At 40.8% G+C, this 27,142-nt stretch overlaps 4 protein-coding genes across 7 annotated transcripts in view; 2 read left to right on the forward strand and 2 right to left on the reverse strand.

The window, feature by feature from the left end:
* LOC109480792 (serine/threonine-protein kinase MAK-like) overlaps positions 1–12,808 on the forward strand; it is a 15,628-nt gene extending 2,820 nt beyond the window's left edge. Inside the window, exons 1-12 of one of the 3 annotated variants that reach the window (XM_019783104.1) lie at positions 1,497–1,819; positions 3,293–3,347; positions 3,547–3,668; positions 5,263–5,475; positions 6,224–6,395; positions 6,522–6,689; positions 6,978–7,280; positions 8,497–8,674; positions 10,239–10,358; positions 11,070–11,186; positions 11,407–11,527; positions 12,714–12,808. In XM_019783104.1, coding sequence (XP_019638663.1) covers positions 1,719–1,819; positions 3,293–3,347; positions 3,547–3,668; positions 5,263–5,475; positions 6,224–6,395; positions 6,522–6,689; positions 6,978–7,280; positions 8,497–8,674; positions 10,239–10,358; positions 11,070–11,186; positions 11,407–11,527; positions 12,714–12,732 — 1,689 coding nt within the window. In that variant the 5' untranslated portion in view covers positions 1,497–1,718 and the 3' untranslated portion in view covers positions 12,733–12,808. Of the gene's footprint in view, positions 1–1,496; positions 1,820–3,292; positions 3,348–3,546; positions 3,669–5,262; positions 5,476–6,223; positions 6,396–6,521; positions 6,690–6,977; positions 7,281–8,496; positions 8,675–10,238; positions 10,359–11,069; positions 11,187–11,406; positions 11,528–11,984; positions 12,060–12,713 lie in introns of those variants that run through there. The other 2 variants (XM_019783102.1, XM_019783103.1) reach the window with 2 other exon arrangements.
* A 2,599-nt stretch (positions 12,809–15,407) lies between these two features.
* LOC109480831 (galactosylceramide sulfotransferase-like) lies at positions 15,408–19,008 on the forward strand. Of its 2 annotated transcripts, XM_019783157.1 has the most exons (2): positions 15,408–15,778; positions 16,409–19,008. In XM_019783157.1, exons 1-2 carry the CDS (start codon positions 15,713–15,715, stop codon positions 17,696–17,698), a joined length of 1,356 nt encoding a protein of 451 aa, XP_019638716.1. In that variant the 5' UTR covers positions 15,408–15,712; the 3' UTR covers positions 17,699–19,008. The 2 variants fall into 2 exon arrangements, with proteins under 2 accessions (XP_019638716.1, XP_019638717.1); XM_019783158.1 differs by lacking the exon at positions 15,408–15,778 and having other exon boundaries at positions 16,174–19,008.
* Positions 19,009–20,066: 1,058 nt separating this feature from the next.
* LOC109480692 (C-type lectin lectoxin-Thr1-like) lies at positions 20,067–22,454 on the reverse strand. Its single transcript, XM_019782924.1, has 4 exons — positions 22,423–22,454; positions 21,769–21,822; positions 20,655–21,056; positions 20,067–20,449 (listed from the first exon to the last, which is right to left on the reverse strand). Exons 2-4 carry the CDS (start codon positions 21,800–21,802, stop codon positions 20,277–20,279), a joined length of 609 nt encoding a protein of 202 aa, XP_019638483.1. The 5' UTR covers positions 21,803–21,822; positions 22,423–22,454; the 3' UTR covers positions 20,067–20,276.
* A 463-nt stretch (positions 22,455–22,917) lies between these two features.
* The window catches only part of LOC109480658 (macrophage mannose receptor 1-like), a 27,873-nt gene continuing 23,648 nt past the window's right edge, over positions 22,918–27,142 (reverse strand). The window contains exons 6-9 of the mRNA XM_019782887.1: positions 25,136–25,210; positions 24,152–24,562; positions 23,622–23,827; positions 22,918–23,130 (exon numbers count right to left, since the gene is read on the reverse strand). Coding sequence (XP_019638446.1) covers positions 22,918–23,130; positions 23,622–23,827; positions 24,152–24,562; positions 25,136–25,210 — 905 coding nt within the window. The remainder of the gene's footprint in view (positions 23,131–23,621; positions 23,828–24,151; positions 24,563–25,135; positions 25,211–27,142) is intronic.

Consider the following 27,142-nt stretch of genomic DNA (forward strand, 5'->3'; position numbering starts at 1 on the left):
ATAAACAAACAACTTTAACGGATACTGCCATTAAATTCTCACCGCAACCGAGAAATTGATACCGTCTGGTCATGTTGGAGCAGCTGGGCATGAAAATGGACACAAGCAAGGCCAAGGTTGTACTAATATTAGCCTAATATCAAATTTGCTGCCAGTATTATATCATATAGACATTATTTGTGTAGATGTAGCTGTGAAATTGAAATGACAAAGTGTCAGACAGTGATATTTTGGAAACAAAATCATCTTGCCATGTTGTAACTCCAAACGGAGGAGGTGCCTTGTGAAAGCCAGATGTTACCGTCCAGTGACTGCCCTGCTGACATGAACACCTGTTTTGTCACGGTGTGTTGTTGTCATTTCAAAAGGATCCTATCCACCCTCATTTGCATACATGTAGGTAGAAGTACCTGGTATTCACCCCAGATCAGATGGTACAATGTATGTAGCCCAGGTAGAGCACAATAAATCTTGAAATATTTGCAATGTTTTGAATTGTATTACTACTATACTATGGAAAAAAATACCTCTTTTCCCTCTATATGCAGATATGCAATAAAGGAATTTACAGTAAAACACTGCAAGACCTCCAGAGGGTGGTTGGAAAATTCTCAGGATAATTTAAAAGCACATTATTATTAAGAAGCTTTTCTTTTACAATATTTTATGTCAAGTCTTTGATGTACGTGTATACTCATACTGGTGGTAGAACCGTTGCAGTGTTGCTATATAACTTATATAAGCTCATGGTTTCACTTTTAGAGTTTCATTCTCAGTTGTGTATAAATTTAATACCAAAGAAAATCATGATTGCACGAAATGATATTTCCTTTACTCATGAGGACTTTATATTTAATACTCAGTTAATATCTTGGATTCTTGTCCCCCCATACACTGATCCTAACTTGTCGCTATCCCTAACATTGTGCCATTAGGCTATTATTTCTACTCTTGCGTGAGAACATTTGTGATGGAGCGCTAGTGGGTGGATTGTTAAATCATGCATGAGTTTAATGCAAAAATGCTCTTAACTGTATTTATACTTTTTAACACAACAATGTGCTACAGTACATGTTACTGTACTGTGTCTACAAAATGACAAATTTTACTTAGGCAATTGGATTATGTTAATTTTTTATGATTTGATTAAGTGAACATTTATATTGGAATATGTAGCTTGCAACTGAGATCTCAAAACATAAATATTTGTTTATAACTATATCACTAAAAATTACTGAAGATTCCACAGAAATGTGCATTGTCTTTTAGATTAATTTAGCTGTTATGATAGTATATGCCACAACAGTACCTCAGGAAATGCTCTTTACGTATGCTGCAATGCAGAACTTAATGTCTTCAAGGAGATTTATATATTATTCATGACCATTGGGATCATGGTATCTAAGTGTAATGCAGAACTTATGTCATAGCTTTAAAAGGGATAGTCTGACACAAACTTGTACAAACCACAGTTTTTCACCTGTATTTTTCAGGAAATTGACTTCACTGGATTTCTACAACGTTGAAAAATGTTTCTACGACTGGAAACCAGCAGAACTTTTGTGTAGATAGCTCCTGTAGTAGACGTGAGGACACCGTGTTACAAACCAAACTTCTCAGGAATTCACCGGGGAGAGAGCCGACTGGCACTTTGTCGTGCACAAGACTTTTTTTCTGGAGGACAGTAATAAACGTCGCGTGCGAGAAAACCTACCACCATGAATCGGTACCAGCTGATGAAGCAGGTCGGAGATGGAACGTACGGCAGCGTGTTGCTGGGAAAGAGCAACGAGACGGGTGAAATGGTCGCTATCAAAAAGTGAGTTGAGAGTTTCCTTTTTTACTGAATATCTTGGGTTTTGACAAATAGCGCAAACACAAAGAACGGTCATATATGCTTGATGAGCACCTTTAGTAGGCTGTTAGTATAGGCTGTTAGTATCTTATAACTTATACTATAGTCCTAACTTATAGAAAAAAATGAAAAGTTATAGGAAAATTCACCTGCAACAAACTCTGACTCGTGAAGGAGAAAAGCCCTATCCTTTCAAAAGGTCATCTTGTCTTGGAATCCTATAGTATGTTAACTATGGACCATGGTTGTCAGAAATTTACTGGACTACATGTAGGCATATGTTATCCTAATGTGTAAGATTGCACAGTTCTTGGGATTTCATTTCAATTGAAAACCCCAGGTTCAATTGAAAGAAATGAAAACGCCACCCCCATACAATCCAATATTTACACCTACACCAGCAACACATACATGTGTGTTGTGTTGTTACATCCCATCTGTCACTGTATCCTGCAAAAATAGGTCACTACATGTGCTGACCAAGGTCGCTTTAAAGGTCACTCTCAGCATAGACATGCTATAAAGTGTTGACGTCTGGATGTAATAAATTGTTAGTTATTTTGCGTCACATGAGCAGAGAGAATGAAATTCGTGTTCCAGTTTTGTCATCTTATTGTTCAACATCATACATCTTGTCAGTCAAAAAATGTGTCTCATACATGTTTTAGTGATGATTTTAGTTTCTATAAATTATAGTTTAATGGAAAAGTGATTTTGTCACTTCTCTTCTGAGCTGTACCACAGTGTCAACTCCAGCTAATGGTTATTTATGTGCATGTTTTGTTAAACTAGAGACTGGACTTTAATCCTAAGTGGTGATATGCTAGACAGCTAGTTCAGGATTTGTCTGTAACAGATAACAATCTCCCCTTATGAAACAGCAAGTCTCGTCACAAGTGCTATACTTTATTATATAAAACTATCAAGATTTCACATTCATTGTGATATTTTTTGTCTTTGTAAAACACTATTTTTAGGTGTGCAAACATGTCTCGTCAGTTAAATGAAGAGGAAATGAAATGAAAAAGTGACCCTACTACTACTATTTATATGGCATTTGACACTCAAACTTGTACTTTGGAACTACTCAGTACATACTAGTAGTACATCATATATTTTTGCTCACAATGAATATGATATTACATTAAATATCTACTGTGCATTGTCACACAGGAATTTATGCACACCTTTCTTCATAACTACATAAGTCTGTATTCATTGCAATAGTCTAAAGGTTTCAACACATGATAACATTGTACCTAGATTATTGCTCTGTAAGCACAGTTGTAAATTTTCAACAATTGTTCAAATGCACAATGATGTAACTCTGTCTAAATGTTGACATCTTTTTCTTGCTGCTGAACTGTTACCGATACAAATTCTGGTGCCAATCAACTACTTTAGAATGCTGATTCTATTTTTATTTTGTTTCTGCAGAATGAAGAAGAAATTTTATTCATGGGAAGAGTGTATGAATCTTAGAGAAGTCAAGGTGAGTTCAACATAGCTTTTGGTATTTCAAGTTGTTTGCTGTTTGAATTATTGCAAAAAACAATTTGTACAAATCAAGATGTAGCTCCTGCTAGTTGACTATCACGTTGATATCTTGTCAAAATGCTAACTCAACAGTATCATTACATTATTGCTTAGCCAGTTCTTTAAGGTCTCATGAGTCTGTCCTCTTCTTCCAGTCTTTGAAGAAACTGAATCATGCCAATGTTATAAAACTGAAGGAAGTCATCCGAGAGAACGACACTCTATATTTCATCTTTGAATACATGAAGGAAAATCTGTACCAGCTTATGAAAGATAGGTAAGTGTTGACTGTGTCAGTTACACACCCTGTCCACCAGAGGCTGGGACTGCTGAGTGACCAAACATGCAATGTCTCTAAGTATAATGCACTTCTGTGTTAGTGTATATGTAAACTGTGCATACATGGGGGGTGGTGACTTATGTAACCTGGCAGATAAATGTGAATGTAGGCTAGATTCTGTAGTGTTGGAATTTTTTTGCGGGAGTGGTCTCTCTCACTGACAAAGAAATACATGTTCGTACCATGGGGTATGTCTGACTTCTAAGTCTTTCAGACAAATTCCTTTCTCCTACATGGTTTTCCCTTTTCAAAAGTGAAGTATCCTTGGCTCAGGGGTACAATGAAAATAAATACTTGTCCTTGCCAACAGGACAGACTGTTTACTTTTCGACAGGAGTGAAGGGGAGGGAAGTAGGGCCAGTTTCCCCCCTAGTTACAGAAAAGGTTCTATGAGGGGTATTAGGTGGAACAGCAGCTATTTGTTGTTTTTAGATTTCTAAAAATGTTTGCCACCTTTGATCCTCTCCTCAACAAATTGGCCCCTCTTGCTGATGGGGCTAAAGGTCAACTACAACAAGAGTGCTGATTGGCTTGTCCTCTCATGGGTGCACCGCTGCGATTGGCCAAAACAAAGAATGTTGACCGGTTGCCAGGGGCAACCTTAAGGACATAATGGTATTTGTGCCTGAACAAATAGAAGGGGTTTTCTTTGGTAGAGGGTGTGGATTCAGGGGGACCATGTAGGCTTAAAATCAACTACAAAGAGGAGTGCTGACAAAAAAGTCTGTACTTAGCCCAACAATTCTCTTGAACCGTCCAATATAAGTCCTATTTCAGTGTTATTTACACCTTTAGAAATAGGAAACTTTTGCAGTGGAAGGAGTGAATGAGGTCTGAAGTTCACTCAAGGGTGCCAGAGTACACACTGTAGGAGCCAAGAAAAACATGGCAGCGTTTGTTGGCTTTTGCTCCTGATTGATTGATATGGCCCTGGGCATGTTGCCCCAGGCTTAAACCTGTCTGTGGTTCTGACAGACTCAAACTGATATTCTTCCAGCTTAGGGAAGCTTAAACCCAAGGAAATACCAATATTCAATAGCTGCACATGGTACTCGGGTATATAGGAAAGATGGTCCAATGAAAACTGTAGTTTACAGTCAAAACTGCCCAAGAAGACCACTGAGGGGACTGATAAAATCAGGTCTATGTGGACAGGTGGCCGTACAATAGACAGGATTCTTTGTGCTTTAATCAATGGGGAAAATTATCCAGTGGACCACCAAGAAGTGGCCACAAAGCCAGGTGGTTGTTATATAGAGATGGTCACCTCTACAGGGTTGACTGTAAATATAGTTACCACATCAGATGGACATATCTTAGTGTATCTGTATGGGAGCAAAATAAAACAGTGGACTGTGACCATATTTACAGTTAAGATAGGTATATTGCATCTTAAAGATAACAATTTTGACAATTTAGCACCTTCTTTAGGTACACAGTTCTGCCTAAAAATCAATTCATGGAGAATGCAATGGAACTATGTGATCAGCGCTCAAATGAGTTTTTCCATTTTTTGCACCTGATTTTTTAGGGACAAGTTATTTCCGGAGTCGGTGATACGGAACATCCTGTACCAGATCACACAAGGGATGGCCTTCATGCACAAGCACGGCTTCTTCCACAGAGACATGAAGCCAGAGAACTTGTTATGTATGGGACCTGAGCTCATCAAGATCGCAGACTTTGGACTGGCCCGAGAAATCCGCTCCAGACCTCCGTACACAGACTACGTATCAACAAGATGGTACGTGGCGCAGGGTTGAGATAACATTGTCATAATGTCATACACTCGGGACGCTGTGTACGTCATACGCTATTAGCTGTATGTTGGTACAATAGATGTAGTAGATATCAGCATCATTTGTGTTACCAAGGATTTTATATATACAATGTGTTTAAGGGGTGGGACTGCTTTCTCAAATATTGAATGAAAGGAAAAGTGAAGAAAAGTGTGGGTAAAACATGCCTTTCAAAATGGGTGACTTATCTTTGTTGGGTAAAATGTACTTAAACGTTCCTTAACACGTGTACTAACTTGTGACATTGCAACACGTTTCCATCACGTGTGCCAGCCACTGACAAGTCAATGATGGAAAGTTAAGGGGGCTTTTGACTAAGACAGTATTCAAACTTAACATGCCCAAATTCCGCCAGCCTTGAGGGAGAATGAGAAATTATTTCTTCATTCACGCATATGATAATGGATGGTTTACCTTTGCGTAATAACACATTGACAAACAATTGTTTTACTTGGGGATACAGAAAAAGTATTGAGGGAATGTTTTTTTTTGTAGCTTTGATTATTTCCTTTTGTGAAATGTCTTTCAGGCAATAACAAGAGGATCTTAAACCTGTAGTGTTGTAAACAAACTTATGAAGTTATACTCAAAAAAGAGAAATTTTAGCAGCATTCCTCATTAGCTATGCAAGTGTATGCAAATGTACATGTATGTACGTTGGGCTTGCTGTAATGACTTTATTTTCCCAACCAGGTACAGAGCACCAGAAGTATTGCTAAGATCCCGGAACTACAGCTCACCGATCGACATGTGGGCCATCGGCTGTATCATGGCAGAGCTGTACACCCTGAGACCTCTCTTCCCAGGCAGCAGTGAGGTGGACGAAATCTTCAAAGTCTGCCAAGTTCTGGGCACGCCTAGCAAGGTACGAGATGAAATTTTTGTGTTATTACCCCTAGGTATGAAAGTATTGTTTTGAAAATACTTGCATGCAGTTGACCTACATCTATTCTTCAGCTTGACGTTGACATTTATCATTTGCCATCTGCAGTCTGACTGGCCGGAGGGTCACCAGTTGGCAGCAGCAATGAACTTCCGCTTCCCTCAGTGTGTACCGACCAACCTGAAAACCCTCATCCCTAATGCCAGCAATGAGGCGATCCAACTCATGAGAGACATGCTGCAGTGGGATCCCAAGAAGAGACCAACAGCTGCACAGGTAGGGATGTTCCTGTACCATACATATTTTTTTCAGTGTAATCGTCTACATTTGTGTTGTGTGTCTGTTGCTTGTCCAAAACACATGTATTGATTCTTACTGCATGTTCCCAGGTAACCTAATTATCTTTACAGGTTTACTGATTCAGAAGTTACGAAAGATTGTCTTTTTGTTAACAAGTGAGAAAAACAAAGGAGCTGTGCTCTATGATTCGTATGAAAATGTTCAAGTGCTGCAGAGTTTGTGAATTTTGACTCTAACCTGTGATGATGATGTTGTTATTTTCAGTCCCTGAGATACCCGTACTACCAAGTCGGGCAAAATCTGGGACCCAAGATGACCCAGCAGCAGCTGATCGCACACCAAGGTGGCACGTCTCCTGCCAAACAACCGCTGAAGGAGATCCAGCCTCCGCAACAACATCAGCATCACCACGCTGCTGATGTAACACTGCCAGCCGTAACCAATCAGAAGCAGCCGGAACCTGTGGCCGCAAAGGCTGCTGGGAGGAAACGATGGGGAGCGCAGCCGGCCGACAGTTTTGACGATCTAGATGACGAGTTCGACTTTCTGTCAAGTTACTCCAAAAAGGTTTGTTTATTAAACAGTCTGGAAACTCTGTACTCTTTCCTTTCCAAAGAAGTCTTGACTGTAGGTATAGTTTGCAGTAGCTGAGCTGTGGGCTTCAGCACATGGGTGGGGAAGATTGACAGGCAAATTGACAGTAGGTCAAAGGTCTCAGAGTCAGGCTGGGAGCCAGCAGGAGTGAGAGATTCATATGGGGGAATTCAGGAGGCCGAGGATTACATACTTCACAGATGTCTGAAACTCTGATTTCTTGTTTTGTAGAGAAAATGATCGCCATGTTTGACTAGGAGTGAATTGAGTAATGATTTTACAATTGTTTTTCTACCCTCTCTAGAAAATGCTTCAGCCTACAGTGAGGAAACCTGTCTATATGAAAGGAAAGGTGTGGCCATTACTTGTGCTGCACATTTCAGATTGATTTTCTTGGCACACTCCCATCAGACTAGCCTTTTTTTGCTATTGTTTGAGTTTGGGATGCCTGCATGCAAAAATTGTGTGTGTGGTTCTGTTCTGATGATCTTGATTTCCAGGTTTTTGTGTTGTTGCACATTGCAGCACTGAGCGCACTAAGACTTGTGGTGTACTTTTGAGGAACACAGTGCCTTTTAGTTGTAGTCCTCTGTTGGAGGATGTATTTTTGTCAGTGATTGTTTAGAAACCTCAGGTGAAAGTTAGTTTGTAGCTGTTACAACAGTGAATCCGTTCTTGTCTAGAGGTACATGTACATTTATTTTGAACAGTGATTGGTAAAGACATCCAACATTTGTACTGTTGCCTGTATGCTTTGCTTTTTTTTCTAGCTTATTGTTGGCTAATCACCAGTGCTGCCTGCAGTCATCAGCCATACATCATGTGAACATGTTGGAGTGCTGTTTTTGTTACATACATGAATAACATTACACTTGAAATCAGTGGTCTTTAATGGCCGATTGGATATATTTTATGGTTGTTGTTAACCTTCGGCCTATTAAGATAGCTGGCGCCAAATTTGTACTGGTTATGTTGTTAGTCAGCAGGGAGAAGGTGAAAACCCATTGTAGCACTTCAGGTTTGTCTATCCAAAGTCTAGCTGGCAGACAAAGCCCGTTGACATCTCTGAAGCTTGTTTGTTTCTGCTTCTATTAACTATGTATGTAAATTGTTTCTTCTAATGACCACAATTTGTAGCACTGATATTTATCTCAGTCTGACATAACCTTTTGCCTCTCTCTATCTTTAGCCCTCTGTTCACAAGAAGAAAGAGGACGACTCTACGACGGAACTGGACTCCATTTTTGGGAGTGCCAAGCCCTCAGCGATACACGTCAACACGAAGCAACAGCCGCCAGACTCTGGGAGGTCCACCACCAGGTCATCAGCCAAGCAGCATTACTTCAGACAGTCCAGATACATGCCAGGTATGGCAGCTTGTAATGTCTATACACAGAAGCAACTAGAGTTGGTAAGGTGGTCTTGTGGTTTGTGCTGTTGATTTACCTGTAGAATCTAAAGGTTCTGGGTTCAAATCTCTCACAGGCCCCAATGTTGTGTCCTTGGGAAAGGTAGGTAACCATCTATTTCCTCACTCGACACAGGTGAAAATGAGTACCTAGCTTTAGATAATGCTGTCCCCTCTGATGGGATGTAAAGCTGCAAGTCCCATGTTTGAAAAGATCCAACCAAACATGGAAAGAGTTGAGGTCCATCCTGGAGTGAGTGGATCAGACTTTACAGTCCAGTCTTACACAGCTTGTACTTACTCTGCAAAACTGGTGTGCTGTAATGCCTAAAGGTAGTTTGCCAGTCATGCGAAATGTAGACAAAAACAAAGTTTGAGTTACCTATCAGGTACTTCTAGTATCAGCAAGGATACAACAGTTACTTTAATGCCATAACATTAATATCTCTAATATGCATTCATGATATTTTACACACTGAAAGTACATGTACATGTATACTGTAATGCCTGAGTGACATCTGAAGAGGCACATAATCTCAATCAAACTGCTATGACAAGTATGGAAACAAAGTCTCCATAAGAATGGCAAGGAGGTTGCTAAAGAAACTTTTCCTAACACATCAGCTGTGTTTGTTGGCTATCAAAGTGTCCTCTACACATTACGGTGGGTTTGTTATCTTAAGGACTCATCATATTTACTCCTTGACCCAGTTAGATCTAATGCAGTCTACCTGCTTGTTAAGACCAGGTGTACTTAAGTACCGGTTACCACAAACCCACACGATCGCCGTCAGCAAAGATACGGGTGATTTAAAAGCTCTCGAGATGTCTTGACTTGAGGAGTGTATCACTTTAAGACAGGAAGTATAGCCAATGGTAGGGCTGACCTCTCTCTTGTATAGCCTTGTCCAGCAGTCAAAACAACTCTACAGGATTTGATGATAATGTGAGAACAGCACTACAAAGTCAATAGGATGCAGCTGTCCTAGCTATACTTCTATCAGCACTTCCACTGTTCAAGCCCCTAGCCGACACGTCTAAGTCGGGAGAATTGGAAACATCTTAATCCTGTTGGTTTATGAATATGTGCTAACATATAGTGTAGGAGGCTGTGATGACTGGTTTCCATAGTGACATAGAATCCTGACTCCCAGTAGACTAATTTTCATAGTGATAAACAATCCTCCAGTTGGTACTTATAGAAATGGCAGTTAGAGGTGTATGACTGTGACAGAAGCTCTCGGGAAGGAGGCCTAATCAGCCCCTGATGGCGAGAGATTGTGTAACAGTGTAACAGCAGCATTCCCATGTAGGTAAATGGTCCACAATTTCACAGGCATGGAACTTTAAAGACTTGGTAATGTATACAAGTCAGAATATGATAAAAGACGAAGAAGTAAAAACACTGAAAAACAAAGATGGTTGTATCACCTGCCCATTTTCCCCAATAACTGTGCTGTAGAGACTATGAATTTTTTATCTGTGTTTTTATTTAATCCTAAGCATGTTGTGCTTTGTTCCAGGGATGAACAGTACGAAGGGGAGTGCCAACCAAGAGGCCAGCCTGTTTGGGAACAGTCCGTACCAGAACAAGCCCTCTGTCACCGGCATGAACGTCAACAGAACCAACTACAATGCGCTTGGTGAGCCTCTCAGTGCATACGGCAGGGTCCCCTTCTTAGGTACAAGAAGGAATCATCATCATTTCAGCATGCAGTGGCTTCTCCTCGGCAGTTTGGTTTGCACTGCACGGCAAAAAAGCATGATGATAGCTTTGTTATTCAAGTCATATCTAAGGGCTGTGCCATTAGAAAAATTGAATGATGTGGTCCTTAGAATGCCATATGTACATTTCCAGTGCCATCTGTGTTTAGTATTAACTTGACATCGCTGTGGACCTCACCACATAAAATCACCTGTTTACTGGATCAGATCAAAATCATGTTGTACTTGATAGCCCTGAATGGTCTCCCTAGCTTCATCTTATGTCCTAGCCTGCTAAATGAAATGGGGATGGGGCAAATGCTCCTGACACCTGCTAGCACTCAGTCTCAGCACTTTTGCATGTCAAAATACAGATTATAAGTCACTTGCACAGTTCCCACTCATAGTATTCTGAGACACCACAGTGCAGTTACATGTACCACAGTATCATATATACATGTAGCTGTTAAAAACAAGGACAATTTCCACATGATCTTAAAGCATTTTAGGTATGTTCCTTTAATGTATCTAAAGGTGAAGGAAGCCTTCCAGATCTACATATCAAAGAGCATGGCTTAATTACATGTAATGGAAGGAAAACAACTGCCACAAAAGGCTAATGAATTTGTCCTTCTCCTCCTTCCCCACAGGTGGTGCTGGTTATGGCCGAGACAGGACGTATGATGGTGGGTACATACCATCCTTCAGCAAGAAGGAGGTGGGGTCAGCTTCTCAGAGAGTGCAGCTCCCAAACAATGCTGGGACAAGTAAGTGGACATCTCTGGTTATGTAAACTCATAACAAGGCTGTGGATTATTTAGTCTAAATGTTAACAGTGGTCCAAATACATAGCTGTTTTTGAATACATAATTTACCATTTGTGTGAGTGGGAAAGCGCTATTAATGGCATTGTTGAGATGCAACAGAAAGCAACCTGACATGTTTGGATTGTTTTGCTACAATGTTTGTGTTGATATTTTCGTACAGACTACAGCCAGTGGAAGGCGGCACGTGCCCAGCCAGGTGCGTTCACCTACCAGCCAACCAGGAATCCATCAGGACTCCGACATGTCAACCCTATCAGTGGGAGAACAGACTGGGCCGCCAAGTAAGTCTGAGCCTATTATGACAATATAGTGTCCCACAAGGAGTCATAATAGGACCCCTCTTTGCACAGTGTGATATGGGATGGCCACATGGTGAATATTTTTTAACCTACTCCCTGTTGTCAAACCAGTACAAATTTAGTAACAAAAGGCTGCCTAAGCATGCTGAAGGTTACATGTGGTCAAGAGGTGAAGAGACTGAGTCTAAAGGTGTTGCAGAATATCTTGTATGTTTAGGTCAATCTCACAAATACATTAAACACAGAAGTCATCCTCTTCTTTCATTCATTCCTTCATGTACATCTCGTCTTACCTTTTGAATCAAAAGGTGCAAACAAAAAGTCTCTGTTCTGTCATTGCCATACTTACATGTTCATGTTTCCCTGTCACTATGATGGCAAAACACCAGAAACCTGAATATGCTAACATTAGCTTTATCTATTTACACCTCAATTTCAGGTATTGTAGAGGAAAAGCAACATGAAAGCATGATGGCATGAATAAAGTCCAACAAGTTGTAAGAAAATTCTTCGATTTGTACGAGGTGTACTTCTTGTTGTCACCACACTTGTGTATAGTTGGTGGAGAATGCATGACACTTTGGGTGCATAACGCCAAGGCTATTTCAGGAAAAAGCAAAACAAAATAAGGAGCAAGATGGCTAAAAGTTGATGGGGAAATTTGACCATTTCATAGAAAGGGATAGAATAAAAGCTGCCATCTACACCCTATTTTGTTCTTTCTTGAAGAGCTCCTGTGAAGTGAGTTGGGATGATAATGATACATGTACGGCATTTCATATCCATGCACTATTACAACTGTACATTTTCACATACTTTTTGTGAGGGTACATTTCCCTATAATCTTCATTCTGTAATCTGGTGTGCAAACATTTACTTTCTTTGCATACATGTACTTTTCTTACCTTTTCATGACATAATGGCATTGCCACTTCATACAATTAATGTTACGGTGAACAATTAATGTGAAGTGCAGTGTACAATTAATGCGAAGGTCCCTGCTACATTTCTCCATTTTTCATCTTGGAATTGATATTGTCAGATTACAAAATTCCTTTCTTACTGACAAAAGGTCACATCAGCACCTCCACAGACATACCTGTACGTGTACGTCATGTAACTGTAATTTTTTTTGTCTAAACATGTGCCTTTCCTTATGTTTCTACAGGTATGGTGGTCATCGGTAGCAGGAGCTGGCTAGTCACTCTCCCCATGACAAACAACTTAGTGCAGTACAAACCTGTATCATCTTAAGCAGTCATGTGAAAAAAAAAAAGGTCCAATTTTTAGAAGTGTCATCACAAAGGTATAATCTCAATTCTTAAGCCAATCAAGCTTTGTGAGATAGTCCTCAAAACTGGCAGTGTACATGTATGCACAGTTGTGTGAACAACACATTATTAGTTGTCATACAAAATATGCTTCTCAAAAAGCTGAAAATGAAATGGGAAATTGTTAAAGCATCATAGCACTAGCTACAATTGTGCATAGATAATAGTAAAGGCACTCAAAATCAGTTGGTTCATCAATTGAGTGTAAGCATGCCACAAGTACATTGTATACATGTTACATCCTTTTATTACCTAGTGGCAAATCTGTTAGAAGCCTTAAGCACAAAGATAATTGATTTTAAAATCAAATTTCAGATACTCACTCTAATGTCAAATTATCAATGTGTTGCTTAAGCAAATATGTGTATGTTTTTCATTGTGTATTTTGTGAAGTTGCACTTTATATAGGAGTGCAAAATACTGAAATGTTAACTCTACATAGATATGATGTGGTTTTACCGAATTCTGTACATTTCTCAGAAGAGAAATGTCCATTTTTTTGGACTTAGGACTTGTATTTCTCCAGGCAGAGACAGATAATGTGTACAGCTGTATAGAGTTCAACAATGTCACCAGCAACATAGTGCCTCAGAACACAAGCAGTACTAGTGAGGGCCCGGTCACAAATGTTGTACGATTAGTCAGATTGCAAACTAAGGTTTTTTTTTTGTTCATATATTCTGCAAAATTCATCTTTTTTTTTGATGAAGGAGACTTGTCTTGGATCTTTGTTGGCTATTGACACTGTCACAGCCTGCTTGAAAATTCTATGGCATCAAAATCGTACGACATATGTGACCGTGTCGTTATACTTCTGATTTGTACAATTTCACATGAGAGTTGAAACAAATTAGGGACCAGTTTTTACATGTGAAAACTTGAGAATGCAGCTATGTTTGTAGGTGTGCCCATGTTTTCCTCATCAGAGTATTTTTGTCTTTCCACTAGGAGATGCAAGTGCTATGATGTATATGTAGCACACAATACCTTGTAAATGCATGATGTTATTGTGTAATATGATGTCCAAGGCTATAGGAGGATGTAAGATTGGAGACTGTAGTTTTAAAACTGACAAATGTGTAATTTTACACTGTGCAATAGATCGTCACCAGAATCCACCTCACTGTATCATGTCTTAAAGGTTGTAAATGACTATTTTAACTTACTTTTTTCTCCTCTTGTTGACCCAAAAAGTAGAAAAAAAATTTGTGATGTAAATGTACATGTATGCCCACGGTACAACTCGTTTTTAAAGGTTGTAAATTTTCTTTGTTAACATGGGGTTCTTATACAGATATATTTTGTGTATCCTCCATGCTGTTGTATAAACATTGATATCATGAATGTCTACCCAGGCCCTTGATAGGCTCATGTGAACCTTAAAGTGGGGATAGCCCTATGTTCCAACACCCCTATGTTCTGACACCCCTACATTTATGTTCCCACACTCCTATGTTCATACATAATGAGAATTAAGTCTACAGTTGTAGGAACTTACATGCAGGTTGAGTGGTGGAAACATAGGAGTTTCAGACTTGTTGGAGGAAGGGTTTTTATGTCTACTTTTAGCTCAGTTGGCCTAATTTTCAATATTAGGATATTGATATTTCAGCAGAGTTCATGTTAAGAACCATCACATCTTCAACCAACAAGAAAGGGCTGCAGTTTTTCTTCAGACGCTAGGGTACAGTGACATACTTCTTGTGATTGTAGTAAAATATGTTACGTATACGTTTTCTAGATTTATGTATGATACCTTTCTTGGATGTAAATTTGTATTGTTTAATTTACCGATATAAAGACTTTCGTTGCTGTTGCCTGGATGACACGATAAGAAACTACGTGAACATGTATACGGTATGTTGTTAGAAACACAGCAAATGTATAAGTGATCATCCTGTTTATTTCCCGAATTTGTGATATAGGTTGTTTAGATTACTGAGAATCTCCAAGTTAAAAAAATGAAAGCGTAGTTTCCTCTCCCTGCTGTTTCATGTGCTTTGGTGTATTTCTTAGAAAACAAAACTGATAACGAATTCTGGGCAATCGAGGGCAAAGAAAAATACCGTCTGTGGACAGCTAGACGGTAAATGATTATATAAGAGAGAAGAAAAACGTACTAGATGTAGTAACATTGCTGCAGTACGACAGAAAGCTGCAATGGGGCCATTATCTTATGATTTCTTAATTTTGCCCATACTTGACACACCAAACATTACAATCGATGCGCATGCACGACGTCTCGCGTTACACAGTTCACAGATACACACACAGACCCGACAACATAACCTTGGCGAGGGTACTGTAATACATTGTATAACCTGCGGCATTGGAATGTTTTGACGTGCATGCACTCCTCTCTGTATATACGTTAGGTAACGCGTTCTCCCCTGAATCTGTATGCTTAAGACACAGCACTAGTGCCATACACGTTGGCAGCGAGCTCCAGGCCAGGCCAATCAGTAAATTGCGGTGACCCTTCCCCTGTATTTCTTGTTTGGCAACTTTTCAAATTGCAGTGTGTTGGACGGCAGACATGTTTGGGGGGCTACCGTAGAGGTTTCGGCGCTAACTGATTTCCGAGCGCTGGCTTCAGTACATCGCGTAGTCTTGGCAGTTGGTACTTCGAATCCGACCATAGCTAAAATGTTCTTGGTCCCTTTAGTTCTACACAGATTTGAAATCAGAGACTTGAAATCAAGGAGACAACAATTATAACACCTGCGACCGATCACCCCACTGAGACTCCGGACTGGACCGGCTTCCGTCAACACTTTCAAAGCTCCGCGGCTCAAAATTTTGGCATCTTACACGGTTTTGGTTCTGAGGGAGCAATATGAGGAGGCTGACCTGGTATAGCTTTGTGCGACTATTTCATAGGATCAAGGACAACCTTGCCCTTGTAAGTAATGAAGGTAGCCTCTCTAGAATTTCTTGGAGGTAGTGCAACAGTTGTACGATTGAAAGTGGCACGAAGGCTGCTGACGTGGTTTTCATGTGTGAATCTGCTTAACACTAAATGCATGTAAGCCGCTGGTTACTCGCGATGTGTTTGCGCGGTACCACGTCAACTATAACGGGCTGTCATACCGTTCATTTCATTCATTTTATGTTGGTTACGGAGTTCTCATGATACACATGTACGTGCTAGGAAATTAACCGTTGTGAAATGAACAGAATTTTAAATACTTTAAATTATTCTACAACAGATATTTCATGTCACCTGAGGCCAGTTGTTTTAGCCTTACTAGACGCTCGGTTTTAGCCTTACTAGACGTAAGGGCTCGGTCACATTCATCGTACGATCGTCGTACGATTTCAAACAGAAAGCATTTTTGAAACAATCATGGACGTGATGTACAAAATCCAGCTGCCTTGTTACGGAAACGGCTGTCTTTGATCCATGTCGACGGTTGGTTCTGTCACAACTGCAACCTGCTTGAAAATTCTACGACCTACGACGAATGTGACCGCGCCGTCGGTTGCGTAAGAACCGACCTTGACGCTGACGATCAGTGTTCAAAATTTACAGGTCACTTCCTTTCGTCATCTTTGGAAGACTAATAGACCCTTGGTGGTGTTGGTCGGTGGGATGGCATTGCTGTTGGCCCTGTACACGTACCTGCTGCTGATCATAGAGGGGAATTACAAAGAACGACAAAAGCTGTTGATAGCTATACGGAACATGGCCGATGGTGCCTCTCTTCTGAACAATCAACGGACAATGCATGAACATAAAGAAAGGTCTTCGAATTTTCCTATCATTACTATGGCCCCCTTTCCAATAGACGGCGATCGCATTGAATGGCAGCCACCTGATTGTGAACCCAGGCAAAATTTCGCATTCGTAAAAGTTCACAAGGCGGGGTCCACTACAGCTCAGAGTATCTTTCTACGCTACGGCTACGTTCACAACCTGACCGTCATGCTGCCTGGAGGGAAGAATCCTGCGTCTTTCTCTTGGCCTAACCTCCCCTCCCCCGGGGACGCCTATCCCGTGAGTGGAGGGGTGTACAATATCCTCACCCATCACGCCAGGTACCACCCGGAGACCCTCCGCGCCAGGATGCCGCCTGACACGATTCGTCTGGCCATCATGAGACACCCCCTCGACCACCTAAAGTCTATGTTCAATTTCATCCACCTCAATACTAAATACAATCTCGACCCAATGAACCCGATTCAGAACTTCCTGGAAAACCTTACCGACTACGCGGAAATCGACAGTAAATTCTACGACGGCCGCTCGCCAACTAGAAATTTCCAGTCCTTCGTTTTAGGCTTCGATCAGATGAAGGATTTCGGCGATGAGCAGATAGAACAGCAATTCAGAGACAGGACGACAGAGGTACCATTTGTCATGATACTTGAACATCTTGACGAGTCCCTGGTTGTCCTCAAACGGCTGATGTGTTGGGTTCTCACAGACATTCTCTACGACTGGACCGCGAGAAACTACCGAAGATTCTATTACAAGTCATCCAGCTTGAGCCAGCTGGCCATAGACAACCATCACAAGTGGAGTTCTATAGACTACGCGCTTTACGAACACTACAACAGAACACTCTGGGAGGAAGTCAGAAAGGGCGGGAAAGACTTCGTGTTGGAGCTGGAACACTTTCGAATGATGAATAGTAAGGTGAACGAACATTGTAGGATCGATCCGAAAGGTAGCAGGAGTTTCCCGGCGACCAAGTGGAATGCGGCATGGGCGGTAGATGCTCAATTTTGTAGGCAACTGAGACAAGAGCGGTTCATCTGGGACTGGAAACTGTCGATGAGACAAAACGAAAAGATACGTAGGGAAAGACTCAATCCTTAGCCAATGCGAGATATTATATGTGATATGTTGAACGTTATTCTGTCCGATTTCTAGCAAACTTAGGGGTAGTATGTAATTGAAACATAATGCACTAAAAAAAGAGTTACCGGAAATAGCACGAGGAAGGCAGGGAAATGATTACTACATGTAGTATTATTATTGTCATTATGTCAGCGAATGATTGTACAGAAAGTAAGTAAATCATATCGTACGAAAAATCGTAAGCTTGCCTGTGCCATAAAGGTTATGTCAGATTTCTAGTTTTATCTAGACCGCATCTAGCTGATTCTACTAATTTTCAAAGCTGTTACTTCTTAATTACTTCCTCCAATTCTCTTGTATTTTCTTCCATACATGGGCACATATACTAGTACATTCGCCACTACGGGCGATCAGAGTTGAAAGAACTATATATATATATATATATATAGTTCATACAAAAACTGCATCACTATACCTTATCATAAACATTATATATCGCAATAGTCGTCTGTCATAGCATGGGTAATGTTAATGCATTAAAAAGAACGTTTCGAAAAACTGGCTTCACATGTAGGTGGCCATTGTATCATGGATGGCACAAAAAATTATAAATGTACCTGTAAATGTAATCCTTGTGTATCCTATAAGTTTGTGACCTTAAAGGAGAGGGCGTGTCATTTTCCAAATGATGATTTTATCAATGAATGCATCAGCAAACGTTTTGCAGAATTCCAACATACGATGTCTGTTCTGTAAAACGATATCAGATATATCAGTATCACTAACCCATTCAGACCCTTCCAATATATTCCCTACACGCTATACGTATTTCATCTCACTTCAACGTGAACAATTTTGGCATAAATGCGGGGATAAGCATGCCAAGTCTGCCAACTGTTGCATATTAGATATTAAAGAACACATAACAAGACGCTTTTTTATTACCTAACTTTTGTAAGGCCTTGTCAGGACACATTGTATTTAGCAATGGGTGTGATGTATCCTGGGATTGAAGGTCATTGAATACAAATAAGAATGTATTTGGAATGATTTCTTGAGTACTGATGCTTTTTTGCTTGTAGCAATAGTTGGTACTTAATCGTACGCTGTGAAGACGTGGGGATTTTTTTTACATTACATTATTATCTTTTGGAAAATAACACCCTCCTCTCGACTTAAATGTTCCTTTGAAACTCTGCCGTGAAAGCTGTGTGTCTGACCATTGAGGCTAGTCCTCATCGTCCATACTAGGTTCGAACATAACATTCTCAAGATTCATCAGGACGGTTGTGCTTGTTGCCGCCATGCGAAAACGTTCACCTTTCATCCTTCTGTAGGGGGAAAAAAGTTGTAAAAGTTACAAGTACACAATAGATACTCGTACATGCTTGTCATAAATCGACTAGCATCCACATGACCCATGGTAATGTTTTGAAATGAGGTTGACATGCCATTGTGTAGATTCCACCAACATGATTCATATGATGTTCACTGCTCGCTAGCGCTGGGAAGCCAGCGTTTGCGAGCAACTACAAAGTGACTTACTCGCAAACCTTTTCCAAAGCTTAAGCCTTTACCCTGCCGCAGCGTACATAGCCTCAGCTCTCTACGGGTCGGCCTAGGAGTGGTCTGCCGGCCCAACTCCAACAGCACAGACATTTCTATTTTTCCATTTCCCCTTTCTATTTACTGCCGTCAGGTAGGTTAAATAACTGAAACCGACCCCGTAGAAACACAGGGCGTACTAGTGTGCATGTGTGGGCGGGTAACATTTCCAGCAGTGCAGCACTGTAGAGATACCGTGGTCTGGTTAACAGGCTACATACAACACATGCAATATATATACAACTGGATGCAGTATTTCACCTACCAGTTTCCTAAATCATCGAAGCAAAATAGTATTTTTTTACTCAATGACAAGCGGGCTGTAATGATATCCTAGAGTCTATAGAATACTATAGTATAGTATCCCAACGTCTGCCCACCTGGCAACTGTCACTCCTGCTGCAATCGCCACTGCTACGATAACCAACCCGACGATGGTCCCAATAATGGCCCCCTTAGAAACGGCTGGCCCTTCGGAAAGAGCGGGCTCTTTGGAGGGAACAGGCTCCTCGGAATTCGGAAGAATAGGCCCTTCGGAAAGAAAGTAAATAAAACCATGAGGTAGTGTGAGACCACAGCAGTGGTATGAGACCATATAAGGTGGCAAAATGATATAGCGAACAAAGATGGGGACAATGACAGCATTAACGAGAGAATACCAGCAAGTTAGGACACGGTCACATTTCCAAGCCGAGGCCCAGTCAGGTTGTTCACAACTTGAACCCAATTAACATATCCAAACCAGGTCAATGTCAAGTCATAATGAGGCGTACCTGTGGATCTGCATGCTTTGCCGTTGACGACCATGACATCAAACAGGTGGATTTGGCCTACTCTGCCAGCTGAGTTTGCAGAGTGATCTAGTTCAGCTGTGAAGACCACGCGAAAAGGCTGCTTCCTATGGAAATCCATCTGTACGCGATTCGTTTGTCCATGAGTCAGCTTGAATGGAATGGTTCCCAGCAGTTCAGAATCAGAGTTCGACTCGTTGTCAACGATGGAAAACGTATAGTGTGGCGGTGGGGACAACAGTAGACCCTTGCATTTCGTAGTGGAAAACCAGTGTGCTGTTGCTACAGTTGGTACTGAAGACGGGGGATTCCAGTACTGCCCTCCCCTCGTAACGAACGCCGGCATCAATCGAGCCCGAGACGAGGACGGATTCTATTGGACCAAAAGTAAGGATAATGGTTGAATAGGCAAAGATATGCGAACCGAAATGTACACAGTGATTCACATACATGTACCTGGAAAAGTACATGTAGTTAAAAAGATTTTTAGTAGAGATTCATTTTAATCTATAAGAACTTCAAGGTATCCGGCTATTAGGGAGATCAAATATATTGAAGTGGACAACTAAAAAGACAACCTGATGTATCCACTTGGCAGATGAATTTCCTCTTCTCCTGGCATGCCACGTCGTTCCACTTGTCCTTGTGGTACGGTAAGTATTCGACGCAATCCTCACCCGGTCCTCTCTTGGCGTCATTAGGTTCCCCGGGTCCCCAGTCTGTAAAGTTCCCCAGTTCTTGGCCATCCATCCACCTCCAGACGTTTTCGTCAAGGATGTCGTGAAGGCCGAACCGAAACGGAGATTTTTGATCGACCAACTTCTTCAGCCTGACCAGAAATTCATTAGTTTTCTGATCGCGAGGCATGGCGAGTGTTCCGCCGTCCTTAACACACCGAATGACAGACTGCTCGAAAGTGGCAGCAAAGTTGAACGCCTTGTAGCAGATGCCTTGGAATAGTTGATAATCTTCTGGACAATCTAATAGTGGAAAACAGAAAATCGGATATTTCAGTCCTTAGAGTTTGAACTGAGGAACTGTGCTGTATGATTATGGGGGGGGGGGGATATCTGATATAATTACTTGTACATCATAGAATGAGTTATTACTCATACGATAGACTTAGCCCCTATTCTAGCATGATTTAGGCTTCATACCCTAAATGCATAGTACACGTACATGTACATGTATCTGGCGACGTCATTACACATCCTACCACCCAGGGCATGCCGGGTAACAACCAATCAACTTGAAAACTTGGAAACCCAATCCTCTTCCACTCGATCACTTCCAACCCTTCCTTCTCATGAAGAAATACAAACAGTAGTGTCGCTCAAAACATTTGTTCCGTCCGGAGGTAAAGAGGTACAATTGTAGAATAGAAAATACTCGAATCATACACTATCTGTCCTCAAACTATCCATTCATAAATGTAGTTTATGAAACAACGTAAACGTGACACATAATCACGTCACTTATCAAACTCCATTTTAAAGTCCAAAGTTTGTAAAGAAATTGAAATAGAATAAACTTTACAAAAGGGCAAAAGTTATTGACTCCTGTCAAGGCACTTCCACAAACTATTGGAAAAGTATGGAACTATACATCTTTGTTATATTGAATTAATTACGTTCATTTGTTAAAGGCATGCTTGCATGCGGAATTAATTCTCGTGTTGCCTCGGTGACTGACCTGCTGTGTAGAAGAGCTCCAAGGTCGACTGCATTCCCAAGTCAGTTGGTTTGCCTATGAAATAGTTTGTTTTAAGTGGTGATAGGTTGTTGTTTTTTTCTCGATAGCAGCAAGATTCTCATGAAATCAACTTTCAACGTTTTTGGCGGAAGTAAGTATGGCATCACAAAAAAATTATGGACCTACAACCTGATTAAGACATGAAATTATTGAAAAATATTGCGTAAAAATGTCAACAGGGCAAGGGTTAACAGCACCACAAAAATACAATAAACCACACTCTACGTGTGAACTGGCATAACAGTGCGCCGAAGCCCCACCAAGGCATTGAATAATACTTATGCTAACCAGGTTGACTAATACTAATGCTAACCAGGTTGACTAATACTAATGCTAACCAGGTTGACTAATACTAATGCTAACCAGGTTGACTAATACTAATGCTAACCAGGTTGACTAATACTAATGCTAACCAGGTTGACCAATACTAATGCTAACCAGATTGACTAATACTAATGCTAACCAGGTTGACTAATACTAATGCTAACCTCTTGCAGTTGCGTTTTGCAATGCCGAGATTACATCTTTACATATTATACATGTATCTATGAATCGATCTATCTTAGAAGTTGTGTGACTTTCATACATTCATACCTTCTGATCGTCTGCAGGACGATTCACCACCAAAACCTGGAGATGTGCAAATGTGAAGAAATGAAACCCGTCCTTGATGATTGATGAAATTTAATCAAAAGTAATAGACAAAACTTTCAACATAAGGCCTCAATGACGTCACCGTGCGCATCAATTTTCGTCCGTTTTCAAAGGTTTGGCACCATTCTTTAGGTAATGGAAGAATGCCATAGAGATCAAAAGGAGGAAAATGCCTCAAAATGGGTCAAATTAAAACTTGTTTGCAATACCAAGTCTATCAAGACTAACAAAAATGTCAAAGAAAAAACTAGAATGATAAAAAAAAAAGAATGTATTGTTTGGCACACCATGCTCTGTGTGTCCAGTCATGTGTTTAACCTTCCTGAACGTTCAGGTTTTATAGTAAAGGCAATTGTTTTGCTTAACTTTTCTTTTTTGGGGGTACCCAGAGGGTGTCTTCCATATAATCAAATCAGTATGGCCTAAGTAAGAACGTCATGTGGGAAAAGTACCTATCTGACAAATGAAATACTTCTGCATTCCACATCCGTCGTCGTCCCATTTGAAACCCTTTGCCTTCCATAGATGCCCACAATCCTGGCCCCGCTCGTCCGCGCCCGCGTTGTTGTTTGGCTCTCCCGGTGCCCAGTTGGTGAAGACGCAATCGCTGACTGGAGTCCCATCAGACCAGGTCCACGTGTTCTCAACCTGCACGTGGGGATTAAGTTGCACGTAAAAGATATGACCTTTTATTAAGTTCCAGGTACGAAAGTATTGTTATGGGTGGCTGAACTGTGGGTTTACTAGTATAATAACATCAAGTCAAAAAGTGAGAGACAGGAAGTAGGATGAAATTGAGACTAGATTGATAGCAGGTGTGTGGAAGGGACTGATAGACAGCATGAAGAGAGGTTTGAAAAAGTCAGACACTAAAAATGGGATGAACTTGAAAGTCACAAAAAAAAACCAAATACGGAATTCTCACTTAGTGAGATAGCCTTAATTTCTTAGCCAGTGGCTGGTGCAGTCTTTCAGGTTCATTACATGCACTATTACACGTATCTACAAAATATAGAGGTCTAGATGTCGGAGTTTGTGTAGACATTAAAAACTACGCGCCACTTCAGCTATAGAAGAAAGAACAAGAAAAATGGCGCAATGTCTATCAAAATAAACAGCCATACATGTATGACACTTACCTTTAGATCATTGAGCCCGATCCAGTAGTCTCTGCTCGCGTCAACCTTCTGAATCTCGCTCAAAAGGAAGTCGCGCAACTCCTGTGTCTTGACATCGGCAAGATGACCTCCGTTTGAGAGACAGGTCTGTTTGGCAGCTTCGTACGTCTTGAGCTGAGCAAACACCTTGAAGTATACGTCGGTGTAGGGAATGTACCCGTGGGGTTCTAAGGAAGGGACAGCATATTGTAAGGAAGCCGAGATCCGTCAAAGTCACATGAGGTACAGTTGCGAGCACACAAACATTACCGAAAACACCGCCGTTCCGAGGAAGGATGTCTCCTTATAAATGAATAATTTCGTCTTTTAGCTTATTTCAACAACGCATTAGTTTTTATATCCAATGTTTCGGCAACCGTCTGTGACCTTCTTAAGGGCAATAATGATTCGTTACATTGATAAAACATACATACACATATACATACATACAAACGCGACCAGAACACAACATTCTTGGCGAAAGTATTACGACAGCACATGATGAAACAAACCAGTTGTATCCACTTGGCAGATGAATTTCTCCTTATAAAAACATGACACGTCGTTCCACTTGTTCGTTGTGCGTTTTTTCTGCGTCTGAGGCCAGTATTCGACGCAGTCTTCTCCCGACCCGCTGTTATTAGGTTCCTCGGGTGCCCAGTCTGTGAAGTCCCCCAGTTCTTGGCCATCCATCCACCTCCAGACGTTTTCCTCAGGGATGTCGTGAAGGCCGAACCGAAACGGCTTTCTCCGATCGACCGAGTTCTTCAGCCTGACCAGAAATTCATTAGTTTTCTGATCGCGAGGCATGGCGAGTGTTCCGCCGTCCTTGACACACCAGCTGATGGACTGATAGAAATCGGCAGCAAAGTTGAACGCCTTGTAGCAGATGCCTTGGAATAGTTGATAATCTTTCGGACAAGCTTTTGGGAGGGAGAGAGAGGGAAAGCACAATAGTTAGCGGCCACTGACACTGATTGTGGAAGTCATGATTAGACTACCTACACCGTTTAAGATTAACTAAGATATATCTGTATTCTATAAGATGAAGTAGTCGTAAAGGTGCTACCTCCGGGTACAGAGGTATTGTCCTAGCTGGATGTGCTCGTCTGTGGTGGCGGTGATTGTGGTGTGTTGTATGTTTGTTTGTGTGTTGGTAGGTATTTGAATGCAATAGATAGAGTGTCAGGAAACTTAATGTGAAACTAACAGGCTGGGAAGAAGTGACTCCACACAGTCACTGGGTGTATAACTACTTAAGGCATGCCAGAACAAACTATCGCTCTTGTTGGAAGTAAATCAGATGCCATGTCTTTGGTTGTTCAACAAATTCACAAAAATAGTTCTAAATACTTTCCGGAGGCTTGTTGTTGTGGCCTTTTGTAGATTCCTGGTGGTAGATTCCACATTAAACTACACCAGTTCATCATAGAAATATATAATTATGACAATGATTATGCTCGCCCAGGTGACGATATAACTGAGGTACCGGTTACCTGGAGATCCTTGTGATGTTGATGTTTCAATCTGCTCGGTCACGGATGACACCATAGATGAGCGGGGACGTTCTACTGGAAAAGAAATAATTTGGGCTTTGCTTGAAGTTCTGCCAATGCTCATCGCTAGAAATAGAATACAGTCTCCTAGCTGCCGCTGTATAATATCTCAACAGTTTCACGACCTCATATCCTCGCCAATCATGTTCAACCTTTACGACTGACGCAGTATAAATGTTTCTCATTGACTATGCAAACAAGGCCCTCATTTGCATAAATCATATCAATTGATCGTCTTCATCTCTCAAATAACTGGAGTCGGCCACTGGCAGTCTATTTTTAACAAAGAAGGCCATTCTAGCATTTTCTCATCAATCGTTCAAATGAGGTTCTGATTTGCATGTTATATGTGTGTATGTGTATATGTATGTGGCTTAGCACGATAACTCAAGAAGCTTTATATGTATTGTCATGAAACTAATTAGGTGGATAGTTAAGACCTATAAATGATTAGATTTTTGGCCCCCTGGTAGCTTGTTGTGGTACTGCAACAGAACTTCCGGTTATGATATTTCGTAATCTGAAGGGTCATGAAGCTTGGCTGGTGAATAGCTCTTTTGCTTAGGTAAAAGTGACATTAGTTTGAACCCCCTAGCTGCTTGTTCTGAAACTGTAGGGGCGTTCTTGAACATTTTCGAGGGAGGATAACTCAAGTCAAGAACCGGTAGACGGATTGTCGTGATTGTTTGTATGTAGATAGGTGAGGTGATGCTTAAGCTTGACACGTCTAAATGACAATTACTAGTATACAAATCAGAAGCTAATTTGCACAATCAATGAGGACTTTTACAGATCCGTTAATTTCGATAATAGGACTATGAAACTCTTGTGACATGTAATTGAGAACAAGAGGAACATATGCAGATATTGATTATGTAAATGAAGACGTAATTTGCATAATAAATGGGAAATTGTTGCAATTTCATAATAATAACTGCCAAGAATCTGATACTTGTCACATTTGGCAGTTAAGTGAACGTGAAAATCATTGAACATGATTATTCTTTATTATTATAACTTGAGAAGGCCTTGATGGATTGTCTTGATACTTGGTAGGTGGATAGGTCTTGATGAGACCTAAAAATGATTAGATTTTGGACCCCCTAGCGGCTTGTTATGGTACTGCAGCTTAACCTCCGGTTTTGATATGATCTAGACATGCTAGGGTGACGAAATTTGGATGGTAGGTAGCTCTTGTGCTGGGCAAGAAGTTGCTCTGGAACTGCAGGGCTATATGTTTGAAAATATTCAAAAGAGAATAACTCAAGAACTCGTTGACGGATCGTCGTGATTTTTGGTACATAGGTAGCATACGTGATGGTTGATGTAATTATATAACAATTATGCAAATATGAATGTAATTTGCATAATTAAGGGAGGAATTATATAAATCAGCTGCATTCCATGATAGGACTATTGAAGCTTGTGACATTGGTAATTGAGAACGAGAGAAACACGGGGAACTCTAGTATATATGTATATATGCTAATTATATCAATGTCATGTGCTTAACCAGTCACAATTTCTGCAAGCATATATCACAGGTTACTTTCATCATACCTACTTCTTGGCATGTTTCCTTGAATTATTTAAACTATACGTACAGTTTCACCAATTTTTAGTATTATTTTAGTTCCAAATTGCATACATTGGGGGAAAAAAGCAGTATGAAATTCTGTGCAGATTGACGAATATGACAGGGCCTTTCCTTGGTGCTGAAAAGCTTGTCTAAGACACATTCCCCTACATGTGCAGGTCCTGTAAAGCTGTAAAGAACACCATATATTAACTAGAGGTCGGAGATCTCATGTCTTCGTCAGAGGTACATTGTTCTAGAGAAATGAACATGTGTATTCTTTACTCTTTACCTTCGCCAAGAAGGTTATGTTTTCAGGGGCGTTCGTGTATGTGTGTGTGTGTGTGTGTGTGTGTGTGTGTGTGTCTGTC

This window comes from Branchiostoma belcheri, unplaced genomic scaffold (assembly GCF_001625305.1).
Source record: "Branchiostoma belcheri isolate BF01 breed outbred unplaced genomic scaffold, Haploidv18h27 scaffold52, whole genome shotgun sequence".
Lineage (NCBI taxonomy): Eukaryota > Metazoa > Chordata > Leptocardii > Amphioxiformes > Branchiostomatidae > Branchiostoma > Branchiostoma belcheri.